Here is a 24,555-nt window from a genome sequence, read left to right as displayed (position 1 = left end):
CTCTTGCACTTCATGCTAAGCATTCTGAGTTTTATCTAAGAAGCAACAGGTAAAACTTTAAAGGGATACATTATGAATGGATTGAATTTTGTATAAAATACTTGGACACATGTGGACTGGCATGGAGGGTCGTTAGACTGTAGGCTACAACATCACTCCTGGAAAGATGTGGTAAGAGCATGTACTAGTTGAGTAGCTTATAAACTGAGAAAAAATTGCTTTCAAGTATGCAGCACCATGTTTCAATATTTGTATATATCTCTAAATGATCACCACAGTAAGTCTGGTTAACACCTGTTACCGCACAGAGTTATGATTTTTTATTTGTGATAAGAATTTTTAAATCTACTCTTTTGGCAATTTTCAAATACACAGACAGTTTATCATTAACTGTAGTTGCCATGCTCTACGTCACATCCCCGGGACTCATGTATTTTATTAACAGAAAGTTTGCACCTTCACCCATTTCACCCACCCTCTACCTCTGGCAACCTCCAATCTTCTCTCTGTATCTATGAGTTATGGGGTTTTGTTTTGTTTTGTTTTAGGTTCCACATACACATGGAATCTTAACGGTATTTGTCTTTTTTACTTAGCATAGTGACCTCAAGTTCCATCCATGTTGTCCCAAATGGAAGGATTTCCTCCTTTGTTATTGCTAAATAAATTATTTGTGTGTGAGTGTGTGTGTGTGTGTGTGTGTGTGTGTAGCCAAGACATGAAAACAACCTACATGTCCATTGGTAGATAAAGAAAATGCGATACTATGCGTGGCTATTGTAAATAATGCTGCAGTGAACATAGGGCATAGATATATTTTCAAGTTAGTTTTCATTTCCTATGATAAATATTCAGAAATTCAATTGTTGGATTATATGTTAGTTCTATTTTTAATTTTTTGAGCAGCCTCCGTATGGGTTTTGATAGTGGCTGCATCAGTTTACATTCCTATCAACAATGCATAAGGGCTCCCTTTTCTCCACATCCTTACCAACATTTATCTTTTATTTTTTGGATAGCAATCATCCAACAGGTAACAGATGTGATGGGATACCTCAGTTTGGTTTTGATTTGCATTTCCTTGATGATTAGTGCTTGATGATTAGTTTCCTTGGTGATTGAGCTCCTTTTCCTGTATTTGTATCTCTTCAGAAAAATATCAGCTCAGATCCTCTGCACATTTTCAGTCATATTTTTTATTTTGCTATTAACTTAAGTTTTTATATTTATATTAATCAGGTTACATGATTGGCAACTACTTTCTACCATATGATAGGTTGCTTTTTATTCTGTTGATGGTTTCCTTTGTTGTGCAGAAGCTTTTTACCTTGACAGGGTTCCTTTTGTTTATTTGTGTGTTGTTGTTGCCTTTGCTTTTGTTGCTTTCGTTGCTTTTGATGCCAAGAAATCATCATCAAGACTTATGTCAAGGAACTTACTGCCTATATTTTCCTCTAGGAGTTTTGTGGTTTCAGTTCAGTAAGAACTGAAACCATAAAAGTCTTTAATACATTTTTAAAAATTGTTTTTATTTTTTAAATTGAAGTATAGTTGATTTTTGATGTGTCAATTTCTGCTGCACAGCAAAATGATTCAGTTAGACGTACATACATGCATAGTCTTTTTTTCTATTTTTTTCTTTTATGGTTTATCTAAGAATATTGAATATAGTTCCCTGTGCCATACAGTAGGACCTTGTCGTTTACCCATTCTATGTATAATAGTTTGCATCTGTTAACCTCTAACTCCCAGTCCTTCCGCCCCCCATCTCCTCCCCTTTGGCAACCACAAGTCTGTTCTCTATATCTGTGAGTCTGTTTCTGTTTTATAGATGGGTTCTTTTGTGGTGTATTTTAGATTCCACATATAATTCATATCATATGGTATTTGTCTTTCTCTTTCTGACTTCTCATAATGTGATAATCTCTAGATCCATCCATATTGTTGCAAATGGCATTGTTTCATTTAAAGTCTGTAATCCACTTTGAGTTAATTTTTGTATATGATGTAAGATAGGGGTCCAATTTCATTCTTTTGCACATAAGCTGTCCAGTTTTCCCAACCCCATTTATTGAAGAGATTGGCATTTCTCCACTGTATATTCTTGGCTCCTTTGTTATAAATTAATTGACAATCTACGAGTGGATTTATATGAGGAGGATTAAAAAGGATGTACATTACCGTTAGTGCTTCATCGCCTCTAGATTTGCTAAATAGTTGCTCCCAAATTCAAAAATAAACATTTACCTCCTGGAATGTAAACAAAGGCCTACCTGTTCTGACACTCAGAATAAGCACAGCTACTATGACACTTATGAAGATAAAAGTAAAACGGGGAGTTCCCATCGTGGCGCAGTGGTTAACGAATCCGACTAGGAACCATGAGGTTGTGGGTTCGATTCCTGGCCTTGATCAGTGGATTGAGGATCCAGCGTTGTCGTGAGCTGTGGTGTAGGTTGCAGACGTGGCTCGGATCCTGCGTTGCTGTGGCTCTGGCACAGGCCGGTGGCTACAGTTCCAATTGGACCCATAGCCTGGGAACCTCCATATGCCGTGGGAGCGGCCCAAGAAATGGCAAAAAGACAAAAAAAAGTAAAACGGTAAATATTGTAGAGCTAAAACTAGACTTTGAAAATGAAGAAAAAGAATAAAGAAATGGCAATTTTATGAGGCAAAGAAGCTTTCAAGATCTTTGAAAATTCTTTAACCTCTTCATGCATGTTGTAAACACCTGAATGACACAGACACCTGACTATGTGCAGCATCTGAAGTAATGAACTAGAGGAATGTACATGGAGAAATCCTTGGACAGAACTATGTCTACATTTTTATATCAACTTAAAACTTTATTAAGTTTTTGTCAACTACTTGTTCTCAACCTTGGAAAAATAATTATCAGGATCACAATGTTTTTCATGTGTGTTGGTGAAATCATCCCTGTAGAAACCTTCCTTATGCTGGCGATCTTAAAATCATATATTTGATTGTATTTTGTTTGTAAGTTAATGCTGGTAATAAAACCACACCATTTCCCCCATCTTAAGACATGAGAGTGATCTTTCTTAACAATTGGTTCATGGGAATGTAATGAAGATCTCTAAAAACGTTCTTAGCCTCTGATTTTGATATCATGTTTCTCATCAAACTACAGTCTTCCGACTTAGAATGACTATTTAAGTTTGTTTTACTAAAACATAGTGTTCTTATTGATGCCCAGGGGCATAAGCACTCATATTCAAAAGGCCAGGTAAGAAGTAACATTATTGACATGATGGAGTAATTTCTTTTTGTGCAAGACTTTGTACATGTGAAGTGATAAATGAGGAGGATGAATGGAACTGACTAGTAAAAAAACATTTCCAATTTGAAATTTGAATTTACCTTTTACTTTAGCTTAAATGCTCTAAGCAAAGTCATTGCAACAAATCCATATCCATTCAGGTCTAAAATTGTCACACTTGGGGAAATAAATTGAGGACGTCTTTCTGTAAGATTATTTTTCTGCAGTGGAATGCTATAAGAACCTTAGCATGAGTCCCTAATCCCTGCTAATTGCTAGGAATTGAATATTATAAGGGGGAAATTATTTCTTTTTTTTCAGGCCATGGGTAATTGGTTAAATTTTTGGATATCATTATAGTCATAGCAGGTAGTATCTGTTGATCTCTTCTTTTGCACCAGACACTGTGATAAGTGCTTCACATGTAATATATATCTTAATCCTAGCAATTAACTTGTGAAGGAAAAAAACTACTATCACAAATGAGAATAGCATAATAGCATGTTAAAATCCAGTCATACAGCTACTAGACATAATAGCATGTTAAAATCCAATCATAGAGCTACTCAGTTGAGAAAATTATTTTCAACATGTCTTTCTTACACCAGTGCATCTAGAACAATTTTTCTCTCCTTTAAAATTTTCAGGTGCAAATACATCAATTATGCAGAATATTTTAGGTTTAAGCTTTCTTGGCTACTTTTCTTCTTCCTTTCAATGTACTTAGTTATTGCAATCTATTTCGTGCCAATTTTAATTTTCCATGAGGAGTTTAATCAGACAATGTTATCACCAGGCAGCTTGCTATTCCTTTAAGCGCAGGTCTCCATGTGACTCTGTTGCCTGGAGCAATTTGCCTGAGGATAGATTTCTGGTCCTAAGAGAGCTTCTATCAAACCGAAAGTAAGAAAAATCCTCTGCAGATTTCAAGTACAGTTGTTTAAAGTTGAACCAGGTAAATTTTATTTTCTTTGTTTATACCAACAACAAAAAAGCCACTTCTGATATTGGGAAATATTTAAGGAAACAATAATGTAGCATTTTAATGCTGTAAAAATATTTATAATCTATACAAACTACCTATTGTTGCAAAGAGTTTTTCCTTATGGTCACTATAAAAATAAAGTTTTTTTTTTAATGAGTAACTTTTATATATTAGACTTATATAAATACATAATGTATTATTATATCTGAATAACTAGCTGAATAATCTCTAAAAACTAATACCATCTATTACAATAGACTATCTTGCAAATATGTTACGTTCAATAGGAAAAACAGCACACTTTCAAAAAATAAAAAATTGTGACTATAATATTTAGATCTTTGCATGAAGTAGGTACTCAGCGAGCACAGGTAATAAACATAAAGTTGAGTGTGTGTATCTCTGTAATGCTTGATTTCCAGTAGTCATTTTAGAGGAGGAAGCAATGTATTGGAGTCTTTTCCCTGAAGAGTAATATATTTTGGTTTGGTTTGGATCTTTTTTATTTTTTTGTCTTTTTTGGGCCACACCCACAGCATATGGAGGTTCCCAGGCTAGGGTCGAATCGGAGCTGTAGCCCCCAGCCTCTACCACAGCCACACCAACACCAGACTGGAGCTGCGTCTGGTACCTACACCACAGCTCACCGCAACCCTAACCCACTGAGCCGGCCAGGGATCGAACCTGAGTCCTTATGGATGTTAGATTTGTTTCCGATGAGCCACGATGGGAACCCCTGGATCTTTTTCTTTCTTTTTTCCCTCTTCCAGTCTTTCCTTTGCGTCCCTCCTTCCTCTACATTTAAAATTTAAGTTAATCTTGATTGGTTCACATCTTTCAAATCACCACTGGTAGCCCTCCCTTTTCCAAATTACCACTGGTAGCCCTCTCTTTTCCAAATTACTCCTGAGCCAGAAGACAACCGCAGGAGTGACACTGGAGGTGGAATTTGCTGTGGGAGGCGCAGGATTGCCGCCGAGAGAGCGTGCACTCTTTTTCATACCCACTCAAAGAAAAGGAATGAAGGTTATAATCTTTCTGAGGATAATCTTGAGTTTTATGTCTGTGTATTTCTTAAATCGTTTGTGAACCTCCATACTGAGTACGTCATTAGTGATAGATCCTTTGGGATTTGCAGGGTCTGAGCAGGACTGACATTGGTGGAGAACTCGCCCACGCTTGGTAATATCCGCACAACAGCTCAGGTGCGGGGGAGCCGTGGTCTGAGGAGTGGTGGAGAGTAGGTGGATCTCGGTAGTAAGATCTGTTTAAAGCGGTCGTTTTTAAAGTCATTTCTCTCCCTGCAGTATCATATTCAGCTATCATTTAATGAGCACAAATGCTGTCCTGAATAATTTACATCCCTTGCTTCATTCAGTCCTTCTTCACAACTCTAGGAGGTAGGCACCATCACTGTTCCCCATTTTGTGACAAAGGGGCTGGGTAACTTGCTCCAGGTAACAATCAAAGAAGTGGTGAAGCATTGAATGCCAGATCTGGAGCTAAAAAGAAAGCTTTAACAGATACTGTTTATAGAGTTTTAAAGAAAGAAAGAGCACCTAAATGTAAAGTTTCAAAAGAAATAAGTAAAGTCCAATCAAGGAACTCAAATAAAATTGAAGCCCAGATGTGTAAGGCTAAAATTTTCCTCACTCAAGTGTTGATTACTGAGCTTCCTAAAAATAGTATGAACACCTGTTTGCAGGCTCTTGTGGCCTCTGGAGCCACCTCCACTCTGAGAGCCTATGAGAAATGAACCAGCACCTTTAAATCCTACCATCCAGGGCAATGCTGAGGGAGAATATAGCAAGAGGAAACCTTTAAGCCAGGGCATGTCTCCGGGGAAAAAAGTTATAAGGAAAACTGTACAAAAATATTTTAAGGAGTTCCCCAGTGGCACAGTGGGTTAAGGGCCTGGCATTGTCACTGCTGTGGTTCTGATCATTGCTGTGACATGAGTTCGATCCCTGGCCTGGGAACTTCCTCATGCTATGGGTGAGGCCAAAAAAAAAAAAAAAAAGTTTTTTTTGCTTAAAATTCTCAATGCAAACTAATGTCATTATACATATTTTAAGAAACTTTATTTCAAATTTAATTTTTTACAGATGACTAGACATTCTCCAGCAAGTGTCATATACAAAACCTTTTACATCTTATTCTGAGAATTTTATGTCTGGTGTATGACCCTTTGAAGTTTTCCTTTTCAAAACTGACAAAGAATGAAAAGGAGCCCTTGATGCTGTGGGGAAAAAAAAATCTCGTCACCCTGAATGTGTCTCTAGTTTGAGGATTATTTTGAACTGATTGCTGTTAATAATCAAAAGGCTCAGGAAGTCTTTCTTTTTACCTCCCTCTTGAAACTACATAAAAAAATTTAGATAAAGGGGCTGGTCCAGGTAGAGCCCTCTCACCAGAGAATCTACAAAGAAAATGGGCTACTGAAGTGGGGAACTCTGCAGGGCCTGGAGACGGAAGCTACTCCATGTCCCACTGCCTCTGCATGGCACAGCCAACATTTGTGTTGCTTTGCCATAAGTTTTGACAAAGTGGCTTTAGCAGGGAAAACATTTTTCATTTAACCTAATTTTGGGAAAGATATGCTAAATTGAAGACACATTTTATAAACCATGGTTATTATCACAGAAAAAAACATACATCAGGCTTCTAGCCCACCTAGAGCCATAGGATTCCTGTAATGGCTCAGTGGTAACGATCTAGACTAGTGTCCATGAGGATGTTGGTTCAATCCCTGGCTTCAATCAGTGTGATGCCATGAGCTGTGGTGTAGGTCACAAATGTGGCTCAGATCTCCTGTTGCTGTAGCTGTGGTATAGACCACCAGCTGCAGCTCCAATTCCACACCTAGCCTGGGGACTTCCATATGTCTTGGGTGCAACCCTTAGAAGACAAAAAAAAAAAAAAAAAATAGGGCCAGATTTCATTTTTTTCTGTTGAGATAATGATACTAATGCATTGAAAAATATGAATTATGTTGTTTTCCTTTTAATATGTTGATCAATTGACTTATGAATGAGTGTAGCTGCCACATTAAATATTATTTTATTTGAAAAAAATATCTACATAAATATACTTTGAAAGTTTCTTTTCATCTCAAAAGATCTGCAGTAGGATGGTTTCCATAATGGATGCCCCCATGCCTAAGAAGCTTTTCCATCTGCTGGTTGTTAATCTGACTCTGACTGAAATTGTTCTAAGTGGGAAAGTGCTAATTTGGCCAATGAATGGTAGCCACTGGTTAAATATCAATCATTTTAGAAGAGTTGAATCTAAGACATCACAACGTGACTGTACTGGCTTCATCAGTGGTGCTCTTCAACTCCCATCCCTATTCTCCCATGAATTTTGAGGTGGTACCTGTTTCTTTCAAGAAGAGCACTATAGATTCCTTAGTTGAACATATGATAATGGTGTGGACGGATTACAGCCCAACCCCCCTCACCTTCTGGGCTTTCTACAAAGAACTGGGAAAAACCCTAGATTTTTTTTTTCAAATTAATATACAAATCTGTGATGGGGTATTAAGCAACCCCGCATTAATGATGAGACTTCAGAAAGGTGGTTTTGACGTGTTGCTAGCGGACCCAGTAATAATATTCTGTGGAGATCTGGTTGCTCTGAAGTTGGGAATTCCATTCGTGTACACGTTGAGGTTCTCTCCAGTGTCCACAGTGGAGAGACACTGTGGGAAGATTCCCTCACCTGTCTCCTATGTACCTGCAGCCCTTTCAGGGCTCAATGACCAGATGACCTTTGGCGAAAGGGTTAAAAATACCCTATCTTATCCTCTGCAAGACTACATATTTCAGTCCTACTGGGGAGAATGGAATTCATACTACAGCAAAATTCTGGATAAGTCTCTAAAACATCCTCTTACTCGTGACTCCAGATATCTTCTTTATCCTTACTGCTAATACAGCAAAAGGTTTTCACACCCTCCCTCCATGTGCCAGGCTGAAGTAAAAGTGCTTTTTACGTGTCTTTGAACCTCATTTTTGGATACATTCCTAAAAAATGGAATGATGGCATTAATACATATCCTGTTGTCTCAAAGCAAAAAATCTTGTGCCTAGTCAGGGCGTCGCCTTTCAATGGGTGTATCAATCTTCAAATATAAATGAAAGTACACTTACTAGAATAAATTATGAAACTACTAAAAAATGCCCTCCTTTATTCTTCATTCCTTTTTTTTTTTTTTTTTATCTAAGGAAGTTTTAAAAAACCCAAATCAGGCCTTGGAAACTTGAATGTATATCCTCCTTCCTCCTCCTCCTCCGCTTCTCACTTTCTCTTTATCCTTAGGCTCCTCTGGGTGTTTGGGCCAGCGCTGCCTCCAGCTTAAGTTCTCAGGGACCTTTAACAAGCCTCAAGGTTCCTTGCCCCACAGATTCCTTTATGAGGATCAAACAAAATAAAATAAACTGCCAAGGCCAGTTCTGGGTGGTTGTTTACATTCCTTGTTTTCCTGACCATGTGAGTCTTCTTTCCATTATTTTTCTACTTTTTTCTCTCCTGAATGTTTTGTTTTTCCCCTCTAGATCTATTAGTAGTAGCAGGGATATTAATTTAATTAACATCTGGAATTAAAAGTTGATGGTACCAGCGTTGCTTTCTTACAAAGGTAATATGAAAAATACTATTTTACTCCCAGTTTGGTCTTCCTCCCTCCCTTTATTTCATTTCCTTCCTTCCCTTCTTTCCTTCCTTCCTTGCATCTTTTTTCTTCGTGTAGAAAAGATATCAGTACCAACCCAATATCTGCCTCTTGTCTAGGTACTGGGAACATAACATTTAGCAAAATAGATAAAAATCTCTACCCTTATGCAGCATACATTCTAGTAAAAGGAGACAGACAATAAATAAAATAAATATATCAAATATATGGGGTGTTAGACTGTAATATGTGTATATAGTAAAATAAGAAGACTAGATCTGCAAGCAGTGTTACACTTTTAAAGGGGGAGGCAAGGGCAGGTTTCAAATGAAAGATGACATTCAGACAAAGACCTGAAGGAGGGCAGTGAAAGTGAGAATCAACAGGATTCCTGGCATAGATAAGAACAAGTGCAAAGACCCGCTGCAGGCCATAGATGCATGGTTTGCATGAGGACTTACAGTAAGATTTGTTGTAACTCGACCTTAACCACCTTTCACAAGCAGAATCTGTAAAATGTTTTCTCATTCCTTCATTTTAAAATATTCTTTATCTTGTTTTCCATCACTTAAACTTTTAAACTTCTTCATAGAACCGGTCTAGAGGGAAGATATTGAAAATATCACACATGTAAATAAAACGCATGTATGATAATTAAAATCTGCATAAACTTTTGAAGATATGGTAGAATTTTGAAAGTGAAATTCTGTGTTTTTATATTTTTCATAGTGTAACATAACTGTTCTCTTCTTCTCTGGATTCAAAACTTCATATGCCTCAAAAACACGTATTTTGCTTTAAATTTAGGTGTTATTCACATGATTATTTCCCAAGACATTTTAAACATGTGGTATAATAATTATCATTGTGTGTGTGTGTGTGTGTGTGTGTGTGTGTGTGTGTGTGTGTGTATCGTGCCAACTCTTGCAGGCTTTGACATAATGGTCTGTATTCCTTAAACAGAGAGTTGCAAAAAGTAAAATGACGAAGGGTCTTGCAAATCCCAGGAGATTTGGGACTCAGGTTCCACTTGCTAACTGGGTGACTTCAGGCAGATAACTCAAACTCTGAGCCTTAGCACACCCTTCTCTTTAAAATAGGGTCATTGGAGTTCCCGTCAAGGCTCAGTGGTTAATGAACCCAACTAGCATCCATGAGAATGCTGGCCTCGCTCAGTGGGTTAAGGATCTGGCATTGCTGTGAGCTGTGGTGTAGACCAGCAGCTACAGCTTTGATTCAACCCCTAGCCTGGGAACTTCTATATGCCACAGGTGTGGCCCTAAAATGACAAAAGACTAAATACATAAATAAATAAATAAATAAATAAGGTCATTGTTTTACTTCTTTAAGGTGATCATATGACACTTTATGTGTGATATGCTATGACAATTCTAAGGGATTATACTTACATTGAACACTACACCAAACTACATAAGAATTCTGCAATGAAAATGCCCTAATTATACTATCATGGGGCTCTACACCTAGAAAGTACCCAATAAATGTCTGTAGAAAATGAACGGCCTCTGGGGTATACTAAACCTTCCCTCTCAAAGGAAGCGACTACGGGTTACATAACATGTGAAAATGCTTTTGTGAAACAGAATGTTCCCAAGTTCTCATTTTCACAGGACATTAATCTAAGTTCAGAAATCCTACATATTAAGAAATTAAATATCTTATTTACTTAAATCCTTTACGCTTATCATGTTACTAAACGCTACTAAATGTGGTTGAACAACAAATACCTACCTTGAATATTTTATTTCAAATCAAACTATATTTTGAAGAAGAACTGGTCAAATCCAATTTGCCTTTTGTTTGCAAGTACATTCTTTAAGTATTAGAGACACCTGTTAAGTGTAAACTGATAATGAAATAAGGCAGGTACCTTATATTTGATATTATCTTTGAACACAAGAGATTTCATAACGTGAAATTTATTTTGGCGTTTCCATTTCAATGGCTGTTCTTCAGTTCTGTGAGAAAAATAGATGAGAAAAAGAATCTGTTTAACTGTGATAAAGACAAAAATCCCAAATATCTATTTTGAGGAAAATAGAAGTAAGTAACATGGAAATATCTAACTGAACTTGTTCAAAATCCTGTTTTATTTATCAGTGAGGAAATCTTACAGATGAAGCAAGGAAAAATGATTATCAATTCGATTTCACTTTTTCAAATTTAAATATGCTTCTAACAGCTAAGGGAACAGGCATATTTGGAATTAGTGCCCATCGTTGTAACTCAGGTTCAGAAGTGAATTTATTATTAAATCCTGCCCTGGCTAATAGTTCTGCAAGGCATCTTCAAACTGCACTGAGACTGATCTGGCCCCTTCCTCAGAGACATCTGCTCTACATACATCACATAGATAGTTCTCATGTGGGCAGGATTTGAGACTAGGCTTTGCTGCAAGCTATAGGAAGGCCAAGGACTTGAAGGCTGTAAGGAAAATGGTTAACAGGTAAGGAAATTGAATGGTCCTATTTTGCCTGTCTCTGGAGGTTCCCAGGCTAGGGGGCCAATCGGAGCTGTAGTGGCCAGCCTACACCAGAGCCACAGCAATGCGGGGTCCGAGCTGCGTCTGCAACCTACACCACAGCTCACGGCAATGCCGGATCCTTAACCCACTGAGCAAGGCCAGGGACTGAACCCGTAACCTCATGGTTCCTAGTCGGATTCGTTAACCACTGCGCCACGACTGGAACTCCCTGACTGATTTTAAACTTTTAAAATGAAACACACCTTATGGCTCTTCTGTATTTTGTTTAACATCATGTTTTTTATATTTGTTCAAGTTGCACATAGGTGTAGTTGGTTTATTCTCACAGCTAAATGGAGTTTAATTAACATACATTTTACTTATCCAGTCTACTGTTGATGGACATGTAGAGTGAATTGCCAGGTCATAGGGCATGCAAACATAGGTCCTGCATCTGTTTAGCTTTAGAAAATAGTGCTAAATTCGGAGTTCCTGTCATGGCTCAGTGGTTAATGAATCTGACTGGTATCCTCGAGGATTCAGGTTCAATTCCTGGCCCCGCTCATTGGGGTAAGGATCCAGCATTGCTGTGAGCTGTGGTGTAGGTTGCAGATGTGGCTCGGATCCAGCGTTGGTATGGCTCTGGTATAGGCCAGCAGCTATAGCTCCGATTGGCCCCCTAGCCTGGGAACCTCCATATGCCACGGGTGCTGCCCTAAAAAAAAAAAAAAGACAAAAAAGAAAATAGTGCTAAATTCTAGTTTCCCAAGCACTCATACCAATTAATCTCATCAGCCATTTACTAGGATTCTAATTGTTCTCCATTCTCATCAACACTGGGTATTTTATTTCTGCTCTTTTATTTTAGCTTTAACCATGTTGTTGATGTGCAGTGCCATCTCTTTATCATTTTTTTATTAAGGGCTAATTACATATTATTTTTTTAAAAGTACAGTGTGATTTGTTTTGTCAAATGTATAAACCTTTGTAATCAACACACCAATCAATCTCTAGAATCCCTTTTTAACATAGCTATCCTCCAGACCTTTCACTAATCAGACTGAATCACTCTGTAGTATACTAAGTTTTCATTCTTATTTACTTCCATTTTTGTTCTTTTATGATCTAAGTAAGGTTAATTTAGAATATTATATGAGTTTCAGGTGTATGACATAGTAATCCAATGTTTTTATAGATGATAGCCCACTTAAAGTTGTAAAATAACGGCAATGTTTCCCTGTGCTGGAAAATAAATCCTCATTTATTAATGTATACATTGTAATTTATATCTCTTAATCCACTATGCCTATCCTGTCCCTCCTCTCTTTTCCCTCCCCACTGGTAACTGCTAGTTTGTTCTATATATCTGCGTCTGTTTTTGTTTTGTTATACGCATTTGTTTGTTTTATTTTTTAGATTCCAAATATCAATGCTTACAAAGTATCTGTCTTTCTCTATCTGACTTATTTCACTAAGCAAATATTCTCAGTCCATCCACATTGTTGCAAATGGCAGAAATTCATTTTTTATGACTGAGTAATATTCCATTGTATATGTACCACATCTTCTTTATCTATTCCTCTGTTGATGAACATTTAGGTTGCTTCCATAACTTGAGTACTGTAAATAATGCTGCTAGGAATGTTGGGTGCATGTATCTTTTCAAATTATTGTTTTTATTTTCTTTGGACTTCCATTTTTTTTTCTGTGGCTTTTTAATGCATCCTATAATCATTTTAACTGTATAATATTATTACATTGTCACTCATGTTCATTTTGTAATCCATCAGACATCTCTGCTCTGTTGTTATATTCACTGATACAGAAGCTAATGCCCTTCCTAGATGTACCATCTGTACAGCTAAAGTGAGTGGACACATCAAATACATAGAGCAGGTATAACCACGGGAACAGGGAAGTGATGCCTGTGATCCTAGCCACTCAGCCCCAGAGAATATGATTGCAGCACGGAAGGTAGTGCACATGACTCCCACCTCCCAGCTGCTGTACCAATTTACACTCCAAAGAGTGTATAAGAGTTCCCTTTTCTCCACATTCTCACCAACATTTGTTATTTCTTGACTGATCATAGTCACAGGTAACTGGGCAGCAGCGGGAGCAGGGCCTGTGACTCTGTCCAGCCATGGAAACACCCCAACTCTGGGCCCTCACTCTTGCCTCCTGGGACACTGCCTGTGAATCCAGCAACCCCAGACACAGCAGAGGTAACTCTGACCCACCATTTCCCTATCCTCCTCGCTCTTCAGAGACTAGGACTCAGGAGATCCCAGACCCAACAGAAGCACCACCATCCCAGAGCCTCAGCAGTGACAGTGACACCAGCAGCAGCAAGGCACCAATGACTCCAGAGTCACAAGCAGTGACGATGATAGCACCAGGAAACACAATGTTGGTTTGGCTATTACCAAAAAGGCCAGAAACAGCAAATGTTGGTGAGAGTGTGGAGAAAAGGGAACTCTTATACACTCTTTGAAGTGTAAATTGGTACAGCTACCATGGAACACAGTGTAGAGGTTCACACTCTTGTTATATTCACTAGTTTGTTGTATTTATGTAGATTCCATATATAAGTGATATCATACAGTATTTGTCTTTGATTTATTTCATTTAGGTATATAATATATTTTTCTTATGCTGACTGAGACTTTCCTCTTAATATTAAATAGAAGTAGACATTCTATGATATTCTCATATTTGATTTTAAAGGGAAAATGCTTACTTTTTTTCATTTAAAATGAAATATATGAAATAGTTTCCAAAATCTGTGAAAATTTGAGCAACAGAATAATGATAATAAAATCTATAAAAATAAAATGTTGAGCTATACTGATGTAAGTAAATAAGTAATTGAATAAACAGGACATTCCTTAAATTCTAATTAATAAATATAGAAAGAATAATGGGATTTGAAAAATTGACTGTGCTTTTAATTTTACATCACCATACTAAAGATAGCAAAACTAGGAATTCATAGTAAACAATGTGAATTATCCTGCTAATATTCCTTTTTCTTTCTGGTATATAATCCGGGTTTCCCCTTGCACTTATTTGTCCACTTTCCCTACTCTTCTCCAATTTGTGACAGTTTCCACAGTCTTTCTTGGTTTTCCATTTATAAAGAATACTGGGTAGTTAATTTTTAGACCATCCCTCATTTTTTTCTTCTTCTGATATTCTCTTGTGGCAAAGGTGAGGTTATGCATTTGAAGTAAGAATGCAATGGAAGCGATCTTGTGTCCTTCTCAGGGTAGCGTATCAGAGGTACATCATATAGATGGGTTATTACTAGTGACCATATTTTGATCTCTTAGTAAAGACAGTGTCTGCCAGGATTCTCTCTTTTATGTTAATAAGCATCTTGAAGAGATTACTGTGGTATTATGCAAATTATACTAATCATATGTTTGCATGTATTTTTGCAATCCTTTACAATAAAATTCCAATGAATCATTACAGAGTAATGGAAATGGACAATTACCATTAGGCAAATTCATAGTAATGATTACTGCAGGGTATACAGAAATCTCTATACTTAATTTGCAAATTTTATGTCTAAAATAATTTATGTAAAAATTCAAATTAATTGAAAGTTTTGGTTAAAAGAACATAAATGTAGGGCTTAATTGTGCAGTCAGGTTGTGTGAAAAATGCACAAGATTTAAAAAGTGAAAAAAGGCTTGATAGAGGAGGCACCAAACAGACAAAACCAACTTGGATTCAGGCATTTTAGGCTTTTCTCCAGGGCCCTTCAGCATTTTATCATGTCTCCTATCCATTTTTTTTTTAAATGCAGAACTTAATTCTAAATAACTTCTTTGGATTTCTCTTCTGGGTCATTGTTCATTTCTACAGTTGTGCTTAGTTTACTCTTCAATCTCTCCGTTGAGGTTTTTTTTATTATATTTGATTTACAATGTTTTGTCAATTTCTGCTATACAGCAAAGTGACCTAGTAATTCATATATATGTGTGTGTGTGTGTGTGTGTGTGTGTATAAACATTTTTTCTCACATTATCCTCCATCATGTTCCATCACAAGTGACTAAATATAGTTACCTGTGCTATACAGCAGAATCCATTGACTTTTAAATTTCATTTGTTGAATTTTTAATTTCCAGAAATCCTCTTTGTGTCTTTGGAAAATTTTCACAATTATTTATTTATTTATTTACTTCCTTTTATGGCTGAATATAGAAGTTCCCAGGCTAGGGGTCGATTTGGAGCTGCAGCTGCCAGCCTATGCCACAGCCACAGCAATGTTGGATCTGAGCCAAGTCTGTGACCTACACCGCAGCTCACAGCAGCTTCGGATCCTTAACCCATGGAGTGAGGCCAGAGATGGAACCCTCATCTTCATGGATACTAATCATGTTCTTAACCCGCCGAATCACAATGGGAACTCCTCACAATTATTCTTTTAAATCTTTTGTACCTTGCTCATATTTTCAGGCTTCATTTTAATACCCTTAAATATATTGTAGAAATTTCATTTTTTATTTAAAGCAATAATAATATTTCAAATAACAGTGTTAACATTTCTGGTCTCTGTTGTTTTGTTTGTTCTCAGTCATGAGACTGTTTCCTTGTGAAAGGGAGATGCTTATTTACTTTGGAATTTTATCTGTAGGAAGCCTTTGAAGCTGGTTAAAGGTTCTTGAAAGAGGCTTTTCTAGTTTGCAATGGAAATCCCCATGAAGGCTGACCATGTTAAGAATTCTAAGGGAAGATTTTTTCATATATACAACATCAACAACAGCAATTTTCTTTTTTTATTACTCAATGAATTTATTACTTTTTTAGTTGTACAATGATCATCACAATCAAATTTTACAGGATTTACATCCCACAACCCCAGCACATCCCCCACCCCCTGAACTATCTCCTTTGGAAACCATAAGTTTTTCAAAGTCTGTGAGTCAGTATCTGTTCTGCAAAGAAGTTCAGTCTGTTCTTTTTTCAGATTCTATGTGTCAGTGAAAGCATTTGATGTTGGTGTCTCATTGTATGACTGACTTCAATTAACATGATAATTTCTAGGTCCATCCATGTTGCTAAAAATTCTGGTATTTCATTCCTTTTAATGGCTGAGTAATATTCCGTTGTGTATATGTACCACGTATTCTTGATCCACTCCTCTGTCGATAGACATTTAGGTTGTTTCCATGTCTTGGCTATTGAAAATAGTGCTGCAATGAACATCGGAGTACATGTGTACTTGTGAGTCATGGTTTTCTCTGGATAGATGCCCAGGAGTGGGATTGCTGGGTCAAATGGTAGTTCTATGTCAAGTTTTCTGAGGAATCTCCATACTGTGTTCCACAGTGGTTGTACCAATTTACAACCCCACTAATAGTGTACTAGGGTTCCTTTTCTCCACACCCTCTCCAGCACTTATCGTTTGTAGACTTTTGGATGATGGCCCTTCTGGTTGGTGTAAGGTGGTACCTCATAGTGGTTTTGATTTGCATTTCTGTAATAATGAGTGATGTTGAATATCTTTTCATGTGTTGTTTTGGCCATCCACATATCTTCTTTGGAAGATTGACTGTTTAGATCTGCCCATTTTTGGATGGGGTTGTTTGTTTTTTGGTATTGAGTAGTAGGAAGAGCTTATAAATTTTGGAGATTAATCCCTTTTCAGTCAATTCCTTTGCAAAGATTTTCTCCCATTCTGTGCTTTGTCTTTTCGTTTTGTTTAGGGTTTCCTTCGCTATGCGGAAACTTTTCAGTTTGATTAGGTCCCATTTGTTTCTTTTTGTTTTTACTGTCATCACTCTAAGAGGTGGATCTGAGAAGATGTTGCTGTCCTTTATGTCGGAGAGTGTTTGGCCTATGTTTTCCTCTAAGAGTTTTAGAGTATCTGGTCTTATATCTAGGTCTTTAATCCATTTGGAGTTTATTTTTGTGTATGGTATTAGGGAGTGTTCTCATTGCATTCTTTTCCATGTGGCTGTCCAGTTTTCCCAGCACCACTTATTGAACACGCTGTCTTTTTTCCATTGTATGTTCTTGCCCCCTTTGTCATAGATGAGTTGGCTGTAGGTGCGTCAGTTGAATTCTGGGCTTTCTCTCCTGTTCCACTGATCTACATTTCTGTCTTTGTACCAGTACCATATGGCTTTGATGACTGTTGCATTGTAGTATAGTCTGAAGTCCGGAAGCCTGATTCCTCCAGCTCCATTTTTCTTTTTCGGGATGTCTTTGGCTATTCTGGGTCTTTTGTGCTTCCAAACAAACTTTGAAATATTTTGTTCCAGTTCTCTGAAAAATGTCCTTGGTAATTTGATAGGGATTGCATTGAATCTGTAGATTGCCTTGGGTAGTATAGTCATTGTGATAATATTGACTCTTCAAATCCAAGAGCATGGTATGTCTTTCCATCTGTTTGTGTCAACTTTGATTTCTTTCATCAGTGGCTTATAGTTTTCAGAGTACAGGTCTTTTGTCTCTTTAGGTACGTTTACTCTGAGGTATTTTCTTCTTTTGGATGTGATGGTAAATGGGATTGCTTCCCTAATTTCTCTTTCTGATCTTTCATTGTTGGTATATAGGAATGCTTTCGGTTTATGTGTATTAATTTTGTATCTTGTGACTTTGCCAAATTCATGGATGAGCTCCAACAGTTTTCTGGTAGAATCTTTAGGATTCTCTAGGTATAGTATCATGTCATCTGAAAATAGTGATAGTTTTACTTCTTCCTTTCCAATTTAGCTAACTCATAATTTCAATTTGGATTCCTTTTATTTCTTTTACTTCTCTGATTGCAACAGCAATTTTCTTAGTGTAAACTTCTGTGGGAGGGAACTCATTTGTAAAAGTGAGGCTAGATCTTATGAATCTAGCATCTTGCGAAGGTATATAGGTTGTGAGGACTTGGGCAAGGCTTCAGACTTTTCTTCTCCCTACTCCTGCAACATACTCTGTACTCATCAAAGGAAAGACCCAAGCTTGAACATCAGAATTCCTGCTTTGACTTTGTGTTAGGGATTCTCCTGACTTTTTACTTTCTTGCCAAATCAAAAATGAAATTTTAAAAGGGTATTTTTATATTTTTCCCAGAATTTTAATTTTCAGTTCAACGTAAGTGGAAAATGCATGAGCTTTTAAATTTATGGAAATAAATCCTTCTTCATAATATGAGTTCTACCTTAGTTTTCTCATATAATAAAATAATGTAGAAATATTTCTTTAATAGTCCATATATATTGAGGTCAATTTCTGAGCTGTGTTATATATCTTTGTTCTCTCTTTGTCTTTGTTTAAATCGTTTACAATGTTATGTTGAGTGAGTAAATAAATTAGTCTTTTTTTTTTAATCACTCCTGGGTTATTTACTTTATATAAAGGGACTTTCATCCTCAAAGATTATGTGTTATTTACTCTGTATAAAAAGACTTTCATCCTCTAAGATTTCAATGTTATCTCATTTTTTTTTCTAGCAGATTTATGGTCCTTTCCTAATTTTCTGTTATCTGACTCTCTTTTGGACTCTGTTTTTTACCAGTAACTTCCAGAATTTATGCAAAATCTAACTATGCAAGAGTGCACAATTCTCAATCCTTGATTCCTGATTTATCCTGGCATCTTCCAAGAAAACCCACTCTGGGTTTTCATTTTAGCAAAACAGAAAAACACTCAAAGGATTTGAAATTTCAGTATGTCCCCTTCAAATTACTGAAATGAATATAATTTTGTAAGTGAATATAACCCTTGATATAACTATATCACACTTGGAACACAGATTCATTAATATTCTCCGTTACTTCTAAATGACTCTTTTCAACCTGCAAAGGTGACCCTTAAAAACAGCTAACTCATAATTTCATCATTCCCTTTCTCCACCAAGCCACCTTCTTCACGGGCTTTGCCCTTCTTCAATTCTTCTCTCCCTTCTAAGATCCATCTCCCTTATTCTTGTAGAATATTGTCTAACTGACATCTTCTGCATTAGTCTGTGAAATCATTTTGAATTAGGACCGTATCTGATTTGTCTCTTTATGACCTGTGCATTGTCCAGAATATGGCATATAGTAAGTGCTAAAAATTGCTTACGGAAGATAGGAAATATCAAATGACTTGGAGAGTAATTGGAATTGGATTGCAATATGGAGGGATGATTAAACACAAAATCTGTATTTCTAAATATCCCCCCTCTGTTGAGATTTAGAGACATCGACAATCATTAATTTATGCCACAGGTCAAAAACTCTTCCCATAGCTGCTCCTATTTTAGTGTTTCATGATATTGCCAGAGTCATGATTGCACTGGGGCTGATCAGTGTAACCCAGGCACTTCCTTGGTGGCTACTGGTCACCAGTCACTTCCTATCAGCCGTAAGACTCTCATTCTGTGCACTCCATTCACAAAACAGTATTATATTCTCCCCGATACTCTCATCAAATCTTGTTTTCTAATATTTACTTTTCAATCACCTTACCTGTTCTTTCATTCTCTGCAATTCAAATCCTAGTTAGATGCCAGAATAGTTTTATTAAAGGACAGACGTGAATGATTTCTGAGCCTGATTTGAAGATTTGAGTAGACATATTTTTAGGGAGATTAAAACTGAAACCAGAGGATAGCACTCAAGATTGTTTGAATCCTATTTTAACTAATAGTTTCCTTTTCTGCTTTGTTCTGGGTTAGCCTCTGCTCCATACATTCTGAACTAATAACCGTATCCTTAAATGACCATGACTTACATATCGTTGATCATTTTCTCCTTTTCTTCCATTCACCTTCAGAACCCTTCTTCTGTAACCTTTGCTTCTGGGCTCAGCTGAAAGGGCCCCTCCATTCTGAAGCTTTGCATGATTTTCCTCACATAGGAATGACAGCATCTTCTGAGACCCTAGAACGCTGTACCTTCCTATAGTAATAATATATTCCTCCTGTATTATGTGATTCATGTGTTTTTCCATATATTAACATGTGGCCATAATGTTTCCCCACTTATTAATCATTATGTTTCATAAGAGATACCATAGTATTTACTAGAGCTACTTACATGGGTTCTTCTATCATATTTAAGAATTGTCAATTAAAACAAATTTCCCCCATTTTAACATATTTAAAACAAACTCCTATAACGTTGTGATCATTTCTTCCAAAATGTATAGATATTTCCTATCTCCTCCTGAACAAATATCATCCAGGACTGTGTCCATTTAACAACACTAGCAAAGTTCTCTGATAAGTCTTATTTCATAACTCTAGAAATTAATTTTTAACTTGCCCTCTGTCTAAATTGCCGCTTCACTTCTGCACCCAGCAAATATTCACCCTTGGCAGAGCCATGTGTGAGGGAGCTGCTGTCATGGTGTCTGAGAAATGGATTTCAGCAGTTCTACTGCTGCAGCTTTGCTACACTGGCTGTGGATTCTGTGACAAGATCCTAGTGTGGCCCTGTGACATGAGCCATTGGCTCAACCTAAATGTTATTCTGGAGGAACTCTCGGAAAGGGGCCATGAAGTAACTGTGCTGGTGTCTCCACAAAATTTCATCATTGACCACAAGAAGCCTTCTACACTGAACTTTGAGATGTTTTCTGTATCACACAACAGAGAGGATGCTGAAAAATCACTAAATGAGTTTTTAAACCTGTCTGTTAACATCATGCCATCATTGTCACCCTGGACGGCAGCAATAAAACTGCAAGAATATTTTTTAAATATAAATGGTATTTTAAAACGTCAGTGTGAGAGTGTAATCTACAACCAGTCACTCATGAAGAAACTCCAGGACGCCAACTACAGTGTTATGATTATAGACCCTATGATACCCTGCGGGGAGCTGATTGCTGAGTTGCTGTCAGTCCCTTTTGTGAACACGCTCAGGCTCTCCCTGGGTAACAACTTGGAGAAATACTGTGGGAAACTTCCATTTCCCCCTTCCTATGTGCCTACTGCCATGACAGGATTAACAGACAAAATGAACTTTCTGGAAAGGGTAAAAAATTTAATGCTTTCCCTTTTTTTTGACTTCTGGCTCCTACAATTTGACTCTCAGCTTTGGGACCAGTTTTACAGTGAAGTATTAGGTAAGAGACTCTGCTTTTCATTCTACAGTAATTATCAGAAACTAAGGAATAACTTCTTAAAACTTTCACTTCCAAACAAAATGTTACAAGTGATATAGCAATGAACTGTTACCAATAACTAATTGGGATGGGGGAGGCAAAAGCAGTATCTTGCAGGGTTACACTTTCTTTGCTACCCCCTGTTTTGTAGGATACTTTGATACTTAAAAGATGGTTACCAAAACGCAATGAAATGTAAATCATGCTAATGCATGTCAATACAATGGAAGATGTATTTTGTTTTTCTGTCAGATGTAGGACATCACAAATAGGTCTAGTACCCCAACTTTTCATAGTGAGATGTTGGACTTATTGGCAAAGAGAGTGTAATGTTTACTGAAAGAGGGAGATAATCTCATTGTCTGATTTTAGCAATAAACTGAAACCTTCACTCTATTTACAATGACATTAAATTTGGTATATAATTTACTATGAATTTTGCTCTACAAATTTTGAGAATCAGGAGTTATTAAATTCAAAATTTATACCATTCTCCTGCTGGAGCTTCTATTCCTATTTCTTATAAATTTGGGGTAAAACTTTAGACAGTCCTGTGTGAACTGCTTCATTATAGCTGGTCATACTGAAAATTTTCCTAGGTTGCTTTATACTTCTCAAAAAATTAAATAGAAAACTTAAAGGCATTTACAGCTTGAGGTGTTAAAAACAGTATATTTTCTTGTATGCTGAATGTATGTAACTTCAATAGTTATGTACATTCTATTTTTAATTACTTCTCTTTTCTAATAAAGAATGGTTTTTCTGGGGTTCCCTGGTGGCCTAGTGGGTTAAGTATCTGACACTGTTACTGCTGTGGCGTGGGTCATCACTCTGACATGAGTTTGATCCCTGGCCAGGGGACTTCCACATGCTGCAGGCACAGCCAAAATAAAGAAATAAATATAAATAAAAAGATGTTATGCAGTGTTCACATATTTAGCTCTCCTCTTATTCCATCAACTGAGACTGGCTTTCACTCCAAATGTGTTTGAGAGTCATGTGGAAATATGACCTAATACACAAAAGATCATGCTGGGTATTAGAAATATTAACTAGTTTAATTTCCTTAATGTAGTAGTTTGCTAGGTCTGCTATAACTAAATTTAACAGACCAGGTGGCATTTAAAAAAGTGTATTTTCTCACAGTTTTGAAAGCTAGAAATCTATGACCACTGCGTTGTCAGGACTGGTTCTCTTGCGGCTCGTTTGGCCACTAGAGGGCCACCTGCTTCCTGTGTCCTCTCAAGGTCTTTGCTCTGTAAGTGCTCATCGGTGTTTCTTCCTCTTCTTATGAGTTCAGTCATTTCCAGGGCCCACTCTTGTGATCTCATTGAACTTTATGTCTTTAAAATACCTATCTTCAAATACAGACTTCAACATATTAATGTTAGAACACAGTTCAGTCCATAACACTGATTTTCAACACCTCTATCATTTCATAGAGGTATTTAGAAAAGCCCACTATAAAATCCTTATCTTTACACCTGATTTTGAATGTACACTGCCTTGATTTCAGAGTAAATAGTTTAACAACTAACAAGCACTTCTTGGGTGTAGGCAGTGTGTTAGGCTCTGTGGAGTTAAGGAAAATAAGACCCAAGACCTTGGCCTTAATTCTGCATCAGAAATAAATTCAGGACACAGAATTTAAAAATTAAAAATTTTTAATAAAAATAAAATTTAAAAAAATTAATTAAAATTAAAAATAAAAAATTTTAATTAAAACTAAAAAATTTTCTTATAGTTGATTTACAATGTCTGCTGTGTGGCAAAGTGACCCAGTTATACACACACCCACACACACATATATATATATACACATTCTTTTTTTCACATATCCTCTATCATGTTCCATAACAAGTGATTAGATATAGTTCCCTGTGCTGTATAGTGGGATTTCATTGCTTATCCACTCCAAATACGATAGTTTGCATCTACTAACACAAATAGCTGAAAATTCAAATGGAATAAATTTTATATAATGAATGATAACTGGCTTCTCTTTTCTCCTATATAAGCACTAAATTTTCTTGTCTTTATATCAAGATATTATCTAGGTATTATTAAACATAAGTATATATGTATATATTTTCTTTTTTACCAGTAGGAACAATTACAAAGTATCCAGCTTTACCTATGTTTTCACTTAATATATATTTTATGTCTTTCCACACATTTTAAAATGTACATTTTTCTATATATTGTCTTAGAAATATTCATTTGAATGGATTAACAAATCACTGAACTTGTCTAGTGCTGAAAACTACACTTGGATTGTTATAGCTCTGGTGTTACAAAAATTGAAACATTGCCCTAAACTTAATTGTGCTTGTATCTCTGTCACAATGACCTCTAAATTTTTGAGCTGTTTAGCCTTTGTCCTCAGACTTTCTTAGGTGGCCAGCAATTATTCTGCTTTATTTGGGCCTATTTATCCTATTGACCTCTAAACTATTTTGGTATTTTTGAGGAATTTAAAGCTTTTTTTTCTATGATATGCATGGCAAACATCCTTTTAAGTCCATTAATTGACTTGGGAATTCTAAACTAATTTACAACATAGAAATATTTTATATACATTTAAAAATATTATGCATGTACTTGCCTATATAACTTCAGACATATATTCAAACACCACAAAGTAGTAATGATTCAAAAAAGAGACTATCCTCTTTGAGCCTATATGATCACCAGTTTTGAATAGAATCCTCAAGAAAGGATTCTCATCTGAATTTTTCTTTATTTAGATGCAAAACATATTTTCTGTGTATAAAGAAGTGATTGGCTTGGTAATTTGCAAATGCTTGTTCTTCTCTACAAATCTCCTAAAATGAATACTTGGATTCTGTCCCTTCCAAAAACTATCATTTAAAAGGTAACATTAAAATAAGTATGTGATATCGGAGTTCCCGTCCTGGCACAGCAGAAACAAATCCTACTAGGAACAATGAGGTTGGGGGTTCAATCCCTGGTCTTGCTCAGTGGGTTTAAGGATCCAGTGTTGCCATGGGCTGTGGTGTAGATGGCAGACAA

General features: G+C 36.6%; 1 protein-coding gene and 1 pseudogene across 2 annotated transcripts in view; both read left to right on the top strand.

Annotated features, from left to right (window-relative positions):
* The window catches only part of LOC100624788 (UDP-glucuronosyltransferase 2A1), a 43,445-nt gene that overhangs the window by 5,568 nt on the left and 13,322 nt on the right, over window positions 1-24,555 (top strand). The window contains exon 1 of one of the 2 annotated variants that reach the window (XM_005656509.3): window positions 20,697-21,483. The exons of the other annotated variant lie outside the window; for it this stretch is intronic. Coding sequence (XP_005656566.2) covers window positions 20,739-21,483 — 745 coding nt within the window. The 5' untranslated portion in view covers window positions 20,697-20,738. Of the gene's footprint in view, window positions 1-20,696; window positions 21,484-24,555 lie in introns of those variants that run through there. 2 annotated transcript variants of the gene reach the window in all.
* On the top strand, window positions 7,181-10,916 carry LOC110262117 (annotated as a pseudogene).

This window comes from Sus scrofa, chromosome 8 (genome assembly GCF_000003025.6).
Source record: "Sus scrofa isolate TJ Tabasco breed Duroc chromosome 8, Sscrofa11.1, whole genome shotgun sequence".
Taxonomy (NCBI): domain Eukaryota; kingdom Metazoa; phylum Chordata; class Mammalia; order Artiodactyla; family Suidae; genus Sus; species Sus scrofa.
The sequence above is the reverse complement of the archived record's forward strand: the minus strand, read 5'-3'. Positions and strand labels throughout refer to the sequence as shown.